This window comes from Vigna unguiculata, chromosome 3, assembly GCF_004118075.2.
Source record: "Vigna unguiculata cultivar IT97K-499-35 chromosome 3, ASM411807v1, whole genome shotgun sequence".
NCBI classification, from domain to species: Eukaryota; Viridiplantae; Streptophyta; class Magnoliopsida; order Fabales; family Fabaceae; genus Vigna; species Vigna unguiculata.
The window spans coordinates 61,767,061-61,781,079 of record NC_040281.1 but is presented as its reverse complement, the minus strand read 5'-3'; the positions used below and the strand labels follow the sequence as shown (position 1 = coordinate 61,781,079).

Here is a 14,019-nt window from a genome sequence, read left to right as displayed (position 1 = left end):
TTGCTTTAACGATGAATATATTCTGGTGAAGAATCAATTGAGAGTGTAATGATAGTATTAATAGTTATATTTATTTGACTCAATAATACATTTGCATCAATACATGGTTCGGCAACATTATAAAATGTAAGCAAAAAAGGTCGAAATTCTGAATCATGATTCTTCAGCTGGTGGAACCTCAGTGAGATCTAGTCCCTCTTCGGGCAAGTCTGAAGTAAATTGTCCCAGGATCCCATCACCGCTGAGAGTCAACCCACTCTGCGAATCAAAATGGAATACTGAGTGACAGCTTCATGAAATGCTCTTCTATCGTATGTATGGATATGGATGTTATAGGAAGCAGAAATATGTTCGTATCTCGCTTCAGGTAAGTCTGATGTAGCAAATTCCATTTTTATGCAAATGCACTATGATATTCCTTTCCTTGTCTAGTAAGACCCATTTTTAAATTATTTTATTCTTGTCATTTCAGAAACCCAATAATCTTCAGACTTTGCTTTGCTATGTTTTTCGATATTAGTCCCACTTCAATCATTCTCTGTTTCTACCTTTTTACCAGATTCAGAATTTTTAAGAAATAAGTAATCCATAAATACCTCAGGCTGGAACCTAAGCATGTCAGCACGAGCCATAGCTTCTGCCTGGGCTATTCTCTGTCTGAATGTTTGAGCCATCTCCTCAGCCTATATAACAAAAGAAGTTCAGAATTATGTGAGTGACTTCCCCTTCAAAAATGGGTTGAAATAGATTTAAAACATGCAACACAAATCGAAGGAAAAAGTTTTAGAAATTAGTGTACGCGCGTAACTTAATTCTAGAGTTGGTTGAAAATTGTCTTCCTTTTAACAATGTGAAATCTCCAACAACCCCTTAGGTTGAATGGGTGAACGTAATTTCAAGTGTAAAATTTGCATGTCTGAGTGAGCATCTTCTAATGATCCAATAATGGCCGAATAGTTTAGAGTACAGTTTTACTCCTATTGCTAAGACAAGCATATGCTCATGTAATTCTGTATCTGTAACCTCAGTTACAGGTAGTTAGATCTTTTTCTGCTCTTTCTATGACACTACAGTATAAGCTACTGAGTCTACGGGTTCATTTTACGGAATATTTTCACATTAGAGTTTCTCTCAATTTCAACAAATAACAGATGGTCAAATAGGTCTACAAAATTACTAAGATAAATTTTGATACTACTTTAGAATTTGCATTTAGGCTTAACTCAATCTCAAAATCTAACTAATAGAGTAAGGGTTATCTACTCGTGTGTGTGTGGGTGTGTAGAAATGATCTCCAACAACTGAAATAAACAAAGAAACCTCTTTTTTAAGCTTCCTATATCATGTCAAACTGTGGCATTAGATAGCTTAAAGTGGAAATGAATGGAGTTTTTAATTTAAGCATTTGAAATTACAAATTATAATTTACTTATGTAATGAGTAAAAGATTGAAGAAGCTTCTTGTTCATAACATACCTTCTCAAAGACAACCTTTGGATTGCGGATCATGTCTCCAGGCGTGGGCTCTAACTTCTTAGTGGAAAGACTTACTCGACCTCTCTCACGGTCATGACTTAAGATCATCACCTAAACAAATTGTAAAACTATTATGTCCAATCCAGACAAAAATCTACCCTACTCGCTATAGTTTTACCTTTAATATGTCGCCAGGTTGAAGAACAGTTGAGATATCAGTTACACGGTCATGACTGATCTGACTAACGTGAAGGAGGCCATTAATTCCACCAATGTCAATGAAGGCACCATATGGCTTCAGGCTTTGAACAGAGCCAGTAACCACTGAACCAATTCCTAGCTGTGCCTGGTTGCCAGCTATGGCCTTGCGATTACTCAGGACAAGTCTAGATTGTTCCTCATCCACCTCCACAAACTTAAGAGGAAGCTCCTTTTCAAGAAGCTCTTCTATATTTGAGTTCTGAGAAGATAATAAGCAAAATGAGAAGAATTTCAGCTGCTTCATAAACGTATACAAAATAATAACCCAGGGCCTTAGAAGCTAAATAAAAGACAGAAATGAAAACGAGAAGTTTCATTCTCTAGTCTGCAAAATCATATAATTTATAACTTGTAGAAACAAACAAGTTTTGAAGAAAACTGCATGACTCAATTTCAACTTCAATGAGAATATAGGAAGTTATTTTTTTACTTTCTACATAGAATGTTATTAAATGTTGTGCACTCATTCATTGATAAGATATTTTTGAATGGTTACATGTCATATAGAGCAAGTTTAAACCAAGTCAAGATTCTCCATTGGTTTTGGAGTGTTGTAGTCTGCTGAACATTACATTAAAAACATTAAAAGTACAGTGCTTTAAAACAAAATTTCATATATTTTAAAATATCCGTGTCTATTGGTTAATTATACAGAGGAACAACGTAGAAAAACTCAAGAGAGAATCCAAATTAGTGAATCCGTAAATGTGAATATAGCTCAAGTCAAGAGCTAACCGTTGACAATTGTGACAATGGAACAAACCCTCTAAGCCCTTCCACCTCAGCCACCACTCCTCCTTTGTTCACCCCCACAATCTGTCAATACAATAATCTTATCAAAACAACCTCATTTGAGGAGTAATAGGAAAGGAGTAACTGAAGCCAAAACAATTCGGTAACAGGAGAAACCCACCTTACCCTTGACAGCAGCATCTTCTGCCTGAAGCTGCCTGCAACGTTCCCATGCAAGATCATACTGAATCGACCTTAAACTCAAGATCAAGCTATCGTCCGATTGATTCTCACCAATGATCAAAAACTCCTCTCTCAACCCAGCAACTATGCCCGCCTCTTCCACGTGCTTAACCTTGCGGATGCTCGCTTCCTGCAGCGGCAAATACGCCGAGGACTTTGCAGTGATGTCAACAACTGCTCCATTGTTATCCGTGTAGAACACAGTACCTTTAACCTGATCATTAAAAAGATGATCTTTCATACTTTGCCGACGACCCAATTGAGAATTGAATTGAAAAGAAGAAGAAGAAGAAGAAGAAGGAGTGCGAGAGTGACCTTGGAGCCAACTTCAGAATCAAAGTCGTACTTGTCGAGAGCAGCAGTAAAATCTTCAAGGGTGAAGGAGACCCCTTCCATGGGAGCAGTGCGGCATCTCTCGTAGGCTTCTTCGAAGAGCTTCTTCAGCTTCACTCTCTCTTTGTTCTGTGCATTGGCCAGTGCCACTGAGTTGACTATGGAGGTTGAAAAGCGCTTTTGGTTGTGGCGATGTTGGGTGAAAAGAGAGGGTTTTGAGAGAGGAGAAGAAGAGAGTGGAGAGCATTTGAGAGCAGTGAATTGAAGAGCAAGAGAAGCCATTTGTGTGGTGCCATTGCCACGGATAATGTCTCATTCTTATTTCCTCTCACTATGACAAACAGGATAACGTTTAAGATCCAACTGCATCTTAATTGCTTTTTCTCATCTTTTCATTATTACACCAAAACTATTTTTCACTCTTCTTTATCATTAATCAATATTTTTACATCACATTACGTATGCAAATGTTTACAAGTTACCAACTAAGAGAAACATAAAGCAGAAAAAAAAAACATTTTTATTCCCAGATAATATGCTGAGAATAAATGCATGCTTAATTCAATAAATAAATATACTGATAAAGTTATAAAATAATAGGCTCTACAAATTATTTTATTACTTTAATCTAGTATATATATAGAGAGAGAGAGTTTGAGTTGAAACTAAATAATATTAAAATAAGCAATTGAGTAAATAAATATATTAACATGTATATAAAATAATAATAATAATAATAACACTAGAGTATTTTTTTATAATATTAATATAAAATAATAGACTTAATGATAACAAAAATACTTAGATACACTCCTTGTCTTGAGTGAAACGAATCAAACAAATATATTAAGAAAACTCAAATAATGTATCTGTGCAAATTATCTAGACAGTAAAAATTCAGACAAAGAAACAAATTAATTGAATACACTAATACAGATATAAAAAAATATATTTAAAATGATATTGGTATAAAAAGTAGGTTTTATGTAAGGGCAAATATATTTACACATCTCATTGTAAGTGATAATAAATAAATAAGCATGTTAAAATAATTAATAATGAAATATTGTCTGTGGTTATTCAAACAACAAAAATACCGTGAAAATATTATCTATAAAAAATGTTGTATTAAGTTTTGCAGAGAAGGTAACAATTTTAAGTATTTAACTGTTACAATTTTTATAATTACCCATATTTTGATAATTATATCATAGAGATAATTGATTATTTTGTGTTTTACGTATATATTTTAAGTTGTGAAAGAACAAATAAGTGCTTATTCTAAGATAAGTTATTATATTATATTTATGTTAATTTTTTAGTTTTTGAACCAATAATTATACATACATGGTGTAGGAAGACATTTTTCATAAAAAAAACATCAAAATGGTGAAGAGAAAATTTGGAGTAAGAAACCACAACCGTAAATATGGTCATTTATCAAAATATTTTTGTTTTTACTTTTTAATTATTGTAATTTAAGTGTTTGTATTTTTCATACATTGTTGCATCAAATTAGACATTATCTTTTTTTCTTTTTAAATAACAATATAAATTAATGTTATTATTGTATAAATTTGTATTAGTCATTACATTGCAACTCTAAGTTGTCTTCAATTTAACATATTTATGGTTCATAAGAAAGAAAGTACAATGATTACGATGTGATATAATTGTCGACTTCAACATATTTAAGAGAACAACATGCTTAAGAGAAGGGAAAATAAATGAATAGTTAAATTTCTTCATTTTCTATTTCTCTCTCGTGAGAGAAGATTTGGAATGAGATTAATATTTGTTCTAAGTTTTTTTTTTATTAAAATATGTTATTTTAATTTATTTGTTTTAATAATTTTTTTTATAAAATAAATATAACTTATCTTATTATAATTTTAAATTACTTTAAAAAAATTTAATTTAATATTTTTTTTTCATTAAATTTAATTTTTAATTTATTATATCAATAAAATTATTTATAAACTTTATTTATAAATTTACTATTTTTTTATCTCTAAATCCCTTTAAGTAAACATTGCAAACTTCATAATATAATTTATTCTAATTTATCATTTCTCTCAAATAATCTTCACAAATCTTATTTAAAATTTAAAAGTTATTTGATGAAATAAAGCATCACAAGTTATACGGCAATTTTTTTAAACGAGTATTTTACTTTTGTTTTTTTTTACAATATTTTTGTAATCTAAACGATATGATTTTTTCCACTACTTTATATTTCTTTATCATTTTTTTTCACTCCTTAGTCGAAAATACTTAACATATTCAAATTTGGAAGATGCAACGTCAAAGATGAAATGAAGCAACTCCTTTTCTTTTTAATATAACATTATTTTTATTAAGATTTTAATGAGGTGTCGCTTTGTTATTGGATGTGTCCAACACATCACATTTAGGTTAGTGTCCATCCACATGCCCAAACACCAGACAACGTCGTACAATAGCTGTAGAGTAGCAGTGAAGAAATGGGAAGGGTGGTGCTGCAATGGAGGAATTTGAGTGTCACCCATCTTCCCACTGTCTCTCTCTCTAACTTCAAACCACCATTTCAATGGTCAGTACTTTCTCTCTCTCTCTCTTCCGTTCTCTGGATCTTGTGCTTTTCTACACTTTTGTGGAGGAAAATAAAATATAAAAGTGGAGGCTTTACAACAAAATTACTTATGTCCCATAAGATTTGAATTAAACGCTGACCATACAATTATGATATTCTGGATTGTTGTTTCAATTCTACTGCTCAGAACTTGAATACATGTTGCAGTGACCATTACATGCATTAAACATTTTTTAGCACAGTCAAGTAGCTCTACAGTTTAAGATTCAGGAAAACAATGAGTAGTTTTTTAACTTATTAACACCGGTCATTTAGATGCAGAAATCACGAAAAAGAAATTTTAGTCCTTGAAGTTAGCAACTGAGTCATTTAGTCCATGATGTTAAGTATCTATCTACTTGGTCTCTATGCTTGGCTACTGCTATAGTCATTTTGGTCCTTGACTTTGGTACACATCGAGCATTTGATTCCTAATGTAGGGACCTTGTCGGTTGATGAGTGTTAAATTTAGCATCAGTTTGTCAATGTTAACACTTTCAGGAACTAAAGTAATTGATTATGTAATCGTATGGACTAGTGACCGGACCGGTGAAACCAATTTCAGGGCTTAATTAATTGTCAATTCTGAGAGTCAGGGACTTGGTTTTCTTATTATAACATCAAGGTCTAAATTGAATAGAGCTTATGATTTCAGGGACTAATTGTATGCAATACTCATTAAAGATTATTTTTTAGAAAAAATAGTGAAAGTGGATTGTTAAAGCATGTCAGTTAATATTCAATAACCTCAACTTTATTTACTTCCTTCATTTTCACTCTATTGTGTTAACTCGAACACCAAATTGCAAATCATGTGCTCGTGCTCGTAATGGATTTTCAGTATTTCAATAGGTTACTATGATGCCCGTCAGCTCATATATACCATGCCTTATTATGGTATGGAATTTTTTCCCTATGTGGATGTGAAAAACCTAGATGTGCTCCTTCATCATCAGTTCCAAAAAGGCATAAAAGGAGGCTGACGAGAGTTAATTCATATAATTGGATTTCGGATTAGATCATGTCAATTGTATTCTGTCAAGTTGCTTTTATTATTTTTTTACCGAATAGGTGGTGCAACTCTAGTCCTTTATTTTGTAGTGAAAGTTCTATAATTTATCTGCATGCAGAAAAAAGCTATATTTAGTTCAAGGTTTACCGAAAATGAGGAAGTGGTATGGAGGCCTGTTGATAATAGCTTTGGGTATGATGTTGTTTTTCCTCTACAACCTGAAAGGAATTCAGCCAGAGAAGCAGTCAACAAAACAATCAGCATACAATTTCTTTAATAACCATACACCAGATGATTCTATCAAACAAAGCAGTAATATTCCAGTAAACTCTTCCAAGATGGAACAAAAAAGGGTACCGAAACCAACAAAAAGGCCATATTTGGTACATATTGCAGGGCTTGATGATCTGTATGGCATGAAAAATTTATCCAAAGGAGTGATGAATTCTGTGCTTGTTTGGGATTCCTTACGTACTGTGCTGTCAAGGTCAGATGCTTTGGATGAAACAGCTCAAGGAATTAAAGAGGCTTCTGTAGCATGGAAAGAGTTGCTGTCCACCATTGAAAAGGACAAAGCTTCCAAGGTTAATGGCCCAGAAAACCAAAACTGCCCATTCTCTGTGGCTTCACCTGGTAAGGCTGAACTAGATAATGAAATCACTCTTGATCTCCCTTGTGGTCTGGTGGTAGATTCTTCTATTACACTGATTGGAATCCCCAATGGACAAAACGGAAGTTTCCAGATTGACCTTGCTGGGCAAGAGCTAGAAGCGGAGCCAAATCCTCCAGTTATCTTGCATTATAATGTGAGTCTTCCTGGAGAAAACATGACAGAGGAACCATATATTGTTCAAAATACATGGACTAGTGATTTAGGGTGGGGAAAAGAAGAAAGGTGTCCTGCACATGGCTCTACCAACATCCAAGAAGGTATATTAAGTAAATTTTTCATTTCTAATCATGAATTTTTTTTGTTAAAAGTGATGAGCAGTTATAGATCTTTAATTGTTAAACTAGTCTATTCTGCACACTACAATGGATTAAAAGCACTTTTTAACTAGAAATATCTTCCTTTTCTTATAGAGGATGTAAAATTGTAAATTTATATTGTAACTAGGATGATGTCTTGTTTGAATATCATTTTCCCTCTTCAATAGGCTATAGCTGCAGTGCAGCACCTCATCTCATGCTTAGGCGGCTAAGTTTGTAAGATTAATCATATTATAATTAATAACAAAAAGCTCTTTTGTTATGTGTTATTATGGACCCTTTATTATTCTTGAGTGCAGTTGTTTAAGAGGGAGGCTTGCTGTAACTTCTAAATTATCTAACTGGATGTTGTAGTTGATGGACTTGTTCCCTGCAATGTGCAAGCAGTCAGAAGTAACACCAAAGGGAATGGAAATTTGGCTCAACCTGCTAGTATACCTTCTAATATTTCCTCAGAAAGTGCACATAGAAATGCTATTTTCCCCTTTGCTGAGGGTAATCCTTTCACTTCCACGTTGTGGGTTGGTTCAGAGGGATTTCATATGACTGTGAATGGAAGGCATGAAACATCTTTTGCATATAGGGAGGTATGGGAAGAGAAATACTGCTAAAAACAAAAGCTTTTAATAAACTAGTCATTTTAACCTTGTACAGGTTTTATGAATGCAGAAGCTTGAACCATGGTTAGTCAGCAGTGTTAAAGTAGCAGGCAGTTTAAGTCTCTTATCAATCCTGGCTAAAGGTTTACCTGTTACTGAAGATACTGATATAGTTATTGATGTTGAGAATCTGAAGGCACCTTCTATCCCCAGAAAAAGGCTTATTTTGTTAATTGGAGTGTTCTCTACTGGAAACAACTTTGAGCGTCGCATGGCCCTGAGGAGGTCTTGGATGCAATATGAAGCTGTACGTTCTGGAGAAGTTGCTGTCCGATTTTTCATTGGGCTTGTAAGCAATGCATTTTAAACTTGTTCAAGTGAAACTATACATTAGTATAAATCTTCTTCTAGTTTATGCACTAATTCTGCCTCAGAATTTTGTTAAAGCTCTGCTTTCCTGGTTATTTTTGCACTTATCTTTGTTTGAAAGAAATATGGATGAAATTGGCTGGCTTATAAAGAAATTGAAGTGTAATAATTTACGGACCATTGTTATAGGTGTAATCAGCCAATGGTTCTTAAGTCAAGTGCTTGGTTTTGTTTTATGATTGCTTAAATCAATTTGTAAAATAGTTTAGTACAACGGAGCATGGGAGTGCTAGTGCCATATTCATGAAGGAATATACTCAAGAAGTTGCATTATGTAGGATGACTGTATGAAGTGGTTGGGATATTACCTGAATTGCTGAAGTTGTATTCATTATTAAAATGAATAATTTAATTTATTTTAGTTTTTAGCACAAGAAAACGGTAGTTGAAAGCTGAAACCAAAGCGGCTGATTGATCTCTAGAACTCTAACCCACGAAATTCTGTATCTTGAGTCCATCAAGCATTCTAAATTTGTTTTAAACTGTTTTTCTCTTCAAATAATTGTTGGGTAACATTTTATTTGATTTTATTGCAGCACAAGAACAATAGGGTTAATTTTGAGTTATGGACTGAAGCTCAAGCATACGGGGATATTCAATTAATGCCTTTTGTAGATTACTATAGTTTGATTTCTTTGAAGACAATTGCAATTTGCATTATGGGGGTAAGTTTTTTAAGATATTATTCACAAAATATATTGGGATTGCTATTGTTTATCTCGATTCAAATTATTGAGTCAACCGCTTACACATTGACTTTAAAGACAATTTTCAATTAATGCCTTTTCTAAATTATCAAGATAGAGTGGTGTGGAAGTATATATACACATTTTTTTTTTGTGAGGTATGAAGTTATACACTTAATTGCACTTTTGATTCTTCAAATGTTGTAATTACACAATTGGTCTCTTTCAATTTTTTTATTAAATACTTAACAAAGTTTGCCCACATAGCATTGGTTGCTGAAATGTTACTTGATACATTTGGTAGTTTAAATTACACTTTTTTGTAAGGGATCAAAAGTGTAATTAAGACACACCTAGACGTGTTGGGCAACATGTTAGCTGTCATATCTCATTGAGTATGACATTGACATCAACAAATTATGTTAAAAATTTAACTAAATATTGAAAGAGGGACCAAAATTACACAATTGCGATAAAGGAGGGATCCAATTTATGCAATTGAAATTAGGAAAGCCGAAATTGTACAATTGCAATACTTGAAGGACCAAAGTGCAATTAAGCCAAGTTTCTAATAGTTCTTTGCACTGACAAATATTATACAATATATAAAGAAAAAAAAATAGCAAAACATAGAAACATTTTTCAAGTCATATTGTTTTATTCCTTGTTGTACTTGCTTTTCGTAACACAGCAATGTACTTTCAGTTCTGAATAGTGTTAATTAGGAGAAAAAAAATTGGTATCACTTCTATTATGATTACTGTATGAAAATATCTTAGACATGTGTATACACTATACATCGTACACGCACTTTAGTTAACCTCTAACTTAAGAGCTCTTCAAGAGTTAATTATTCCTGTAACTATGGTTAACTGATACCTTACTAATATAAATACATACACGTGCCTTATTAGGCTCACAGTTTCATTATTACTGTATTTGGCTGTAGTTGGCCCAATGGTCAACTTATTTCAGTCATGTTAAACTAGTTGCATCTCATATGGTGCCATGGTATACCTGTAGTTTTGCTTGAATTGCACATCTGTGCCTTACACATGTTCTTTAGGGAAAATGTACTCTTGGACCTAATCTATATACGAAAATTTATGGAGACTGATTTGCCTTAAAGAATATTATTTACCATTCTATGTTTTTGTTGAAATTACAAGGTTTAGGCATAGACTATAGAGGAAGGGAAAGGAGTACTCGTAATAAATTACTTCTAGTGTGATTTATTTGCGGTTAAAAGAATGACATGACATTCACATTTCAACTTTCTCTCCATTAATGCATAATGCAGGGTGGTACTGCGGTATTGCTCTTATCTACAATGTTAAAATTACAGGCTTTAGGTATAAAAAGAAAATAGGAATAATCAAAAAAAGTAAACTTATATTGAAAGTGTTGTGAAAGATGTCATACAAAATAAAAAATAAAAAAATAAAACTAATTACTACTCCTAAGAGATCATGTAAGACACTTTGTATTATGGAGATCCAATAATGATATTCTGAGTTATTCTTTCTAACAACCTTTATTTCTGTGACAGTGTCATTTTTTATCTAAGCAAGGGTTTTTGTAACTTTATCTGTTTATCAAATCAAGAAGTTGCTTGTAACTATTTTCAAGACCTTAAAATGATTTCAATAATTGAGCAATTGTTGTATATCTATCAAATATATCATTTAAAAGTTGTGTAGGTATCCGGTTCTCTCTCTTTAGTTTTTATGCCTTTACTTCATACAGGGTATTTAATGTGCTCTTATTTTTAAAATTGCAGACAAAAATCATCCCTTCTAAGTACATCATGAAAACAGATGATGATGCCTTTGTAAGGATTGATGAAGTGCTTTCCAGCCTTAAAGAAAAGCCATCCAAAGGCCTCTTATACGGTCTCATATCTTCTAAATCATCTCCTCAGAGGGATGAAGGCAGCAAGTGGTACATCAGTGAGGAGGTATTCATGCCTCTATGATGCTATTAATTAATTACATTAGCATTTTCCCCTCCCCACCCAAATTTATTCATATTATTAATTATTATAATTTTAGGAATGGCCACATGATACATACCCACTATGGGCACATGGTCCTGGTTATGTTATCTCTCGAGACATAGCAAAATTCGTTGTCAATGGCCATCAAGAAAGAAAACTCAAGGTAAAAATTTCTTCGTTCCTATTACAAGATGGGGCGATTAAAGATGTGCTTCTTTTAGAGTCTTTTGGATATTTCAAGGATATGTTTTTTAATAATTATTTTTTATCGATATATTTCAAAATAGTTAATTTTAAAAACAAATAAAGTTGATTGTAAAACAAAAGTTTACTGTAAGTCACCTCAGACTACTGGACCATTTTCTTTTTCTCTCAACCATGATAAGAGAATGAGGAAAACAAAATGTTAAACCAATATAAAATTAACAAAGATAAATGAAAATGTCAGGAGAAGAAAGGAAAACTATAAAAAAATTACGAAAAACTTTAAAAAACGTGTAACAGTAGAATGAGAAACTAAAAGAAAATACATAGAGGATATACCAATTAAAAGATCTCATAATAAAAAATTGAAGAAAAGGAATATGATGATGATACACATGATAAGTTGCGCGGACTCTTAATCTTCACTTCCATCCCATGTCAAAACATTAAATTCAAGTGGAACTTAAATAGGCATAAGTAAACCAGTATTATCTTAAACTACATACAGTGTATTATTAAAAAAGTTTAATTTTTATCATTGTATTTCTTCTATGTTCGCCCTGCCATATATGTCTTTATTGAACAACAATTTTTATTATTTATTTTGAATCTCTTTTAAAGAAGGATTACATTTATTTGATTTCCTTTTTTGATATTTCGTAGCTCTTTAAATTAGAAGATGTTGCCATGGGCATATGGATTGAACAGTTCGCAAATGGTGGTAAAGAAGTGCGTTATATGAATGATGAGAGGTTTTACAATGCTGGATGTGAATCAAATTATGTACTTGCCCATTATCAAAGCCCAAGGATGGTGCTATGCCTTTGGGAGAAATTGCAGAAAGAACGCCAGCCAGTATGCTGTGAGTAGATATCTGTTTTTTTAGTTGTAACCAATGATTCTAAGGTTTGAGCTTTTCTAAATGTTTAGGTCATATGTAAGTTACCACTAATCATCTTATATGTATGTTGTATCCTATTGTTCATTGATTTATTCATTCATTACAATCATTTCAGCAGAAACAATTGTTTTGCTTCAAAATACATGTAATATAATTCCTGCTAACTCGTGGCATTTTGATTCTGAACAATGAACATTGAAATTCTTGATCACTGAAAACATAGGATGAAAACATCGTGTTGTACTAACTTGTAGGCTCATCTATGTTTTTGGTCCTTCAAAATATTTCTTTTCCATTTAATCTCCCATTTTTGAAGAGTTATAATTTAGACTTGTATTTTTGTTCATTTCCCTTGCTGTCCCTTTTGTTAGCTTTGTTCCGGAAGTGCTATTTTCTGGTCCCTCTATAAACTTTACCATTTGGTCCTTGTAAATGACCCAAGTTTGTCATTTGGTACTTTATATTTTTCGAGCTGCATAAGTACTTAATGAAAAAACAAATGGAAACCTAATAGTGGGATCACATTGGAACTGGATAAAGATAGGACTAAATAACTTTTTACAACTGGACGACAAAATAAGAAAACCTTAATGGTTTAAGGAACCAAAAACAAATTACTCTAACTTTTATTACCTAAAAATACGTGTAAACTTGAACAATAGCAAAATGCTGATGTGAAGTTGCTGAATTCCCATGAGATTGTCTGTTCATTGTTTCATCCCAGTTGCATCTATGCTTCAACCATTGGTGAGTTCTGTTATTTTTCATTCAGTTATTTATTTGGTTAGTGTACATAATTATACTTGATTACTACTGTAGCATGTATAACCACTACACAATATTATGCATCAAAGGCTTAAAAAGCCTTGATTACTAGTAATCAAGTTTACTAGAACACACTTTGCCCAAAATAATAAGGCTCATCTCTATATCATGTTTAGAAAGTACCTAAGATTAAAGAAAGTGTAAATGATTATAAAGATGAAAAGTTGAGAGGTTTTGGCTTTAACAGTTGGTGTTTAGTGAGTGGGTGGAGAGAGCAAAATCAAACTCAACTCATCATCGTACGCAACCAGATAATGACTATGCGTGCCACTAAGGAAAGATATTGTATGGATAACTTTATAAAATTAGAGTAGGATTGAAATGGAAGCCATCGGTGCTTCCCATACCTTCTTTTCCAATGGTAATAACAGTCAAATGAAGACTTCACCATGCATTGAATTTGAACACTGTGTGGGAAAACGGGGAGCAATTACTTGTTCTTCTAAGTCAACCCCTTAATTAATAACCTTACTACTTCTATATGGAAGACAACCTATGATAAGTCCAACATGGATAAGAATTGAATCTACCTTCACAAATGAGAAAATTATAATAATTATACATAATTCATAGGCATATGTTCCTGGTATATAAGTTTTTTCATTACTTAAGATTGTTTTGTGTTAGTAATTTTTCTTGTTATTAAATGAACCTTCATCCACATTAAACTTAATCACTGAATAAACAGGAAATAACTAATAGGGGCGCAAATTTTCAATGA

General features: G+C 32.6%; 2 protein-coding genes across 2 annotated transcripts; one reads left to right on the top strand and one right to left on the bottom strand.

Annotated features, from left to right (window-relative positions):
* Positions 1-3,355, bottom strand: LOC114175341 (30S ribosomal protein S1, chloroplastic). The gene is made up of 7 exons (XM_028060119.1): positions 3,028-3,355; positions 2,651-2,926; positions 2,473-2,553; positions 1,655-1,936; positions 1,477-1,587; positions 597-683; positions 1-258 (listed from the first exon to the last, which is right to left on the bottom strand). Exons 1-7 carry the CDS (start codon positions 3,325-3,327, stop codon positions 154-156), a joined length of 1,242 nt encoding a protein of 413 aa, XP_027915920.1. The 5' UTR covers positions 3,328-3,355; the 3' UTR covers positions 1-153.
* A 2,113-nt stretch (positions 3,356-5,468) lies between these two features.
* On the top strand, positions 5,469-12,691 carry LOC114179832 (hydroxyproline O-galactosyltransferase GALT3). Its single transcript, XM_028066301.1, has 8 exons — positions 5,469-5,617; positions 6,787-7,598; positions 8,013-8,245; positions 8,328-8,606; positions 9,223-9,351; positions 11,153-11,329; positions 11,424-11,531; positions 12,236-12,691. Exons 2-8 carry the CDS (start codon positions 6,821-6,823, stop codon positions 12,440-12,442), a joined length of 1,911 nt encoding a protein of 636 aa, XP_027922102.1. The 5' UTR covers positions 5,469-5,617; positions 6,787-6,820; the 3' UTR covers positions 12,443-12,691.
* Positions 12,692-14,019: the final 1,328 nt, after the last annotated feature.

Bases quoted from the DNA above. Each gene is read 5' to 3' on its own strand.
- LOC114175341 (XM_028060119.1), bottom strand. From the start codon at position 3,327: ATGGCTTCTCTTGCTCTTCAATTCACTGCTCTCAAATGCTCTCCACTC. The intron at 2,927-3,027 runs GTCACTCTCGCA...TTTAATGATCAG, and splicing joins ATTCTGAAGTTGGCTCCAAG to GTTAAAGGTACTGTGTTCTA. The intron at 684-1,476 runs GTATGTTATGAA...TTTGTTATATAG, and splicing joins CAAAGGTTGTCTTTGAGAAG to GCTGAGGAGATGGCTCAAAC.
- LOC114179832 (XM_028066301.1), top strand. From the start codon at position 6,821: ATGAGGAAGTGGTATGGAGGCCTGTTGATAATAGCTTTGGGTATGATG. The intron at 11,330-11,423 runs GTATTCATGCCT...TTATAATTTTAG, and splicing joins AGTGGTACATCAGTGAGGAG to GAATGGCCACATGATACATA. The intron at 11,532-12,235 runs GTAAAAATTTCT...GATATTTCGTAG, and splicing joins ATCAAGAAAGAAAACTCAAG to CTCTTTAAATTAGAAGATGT.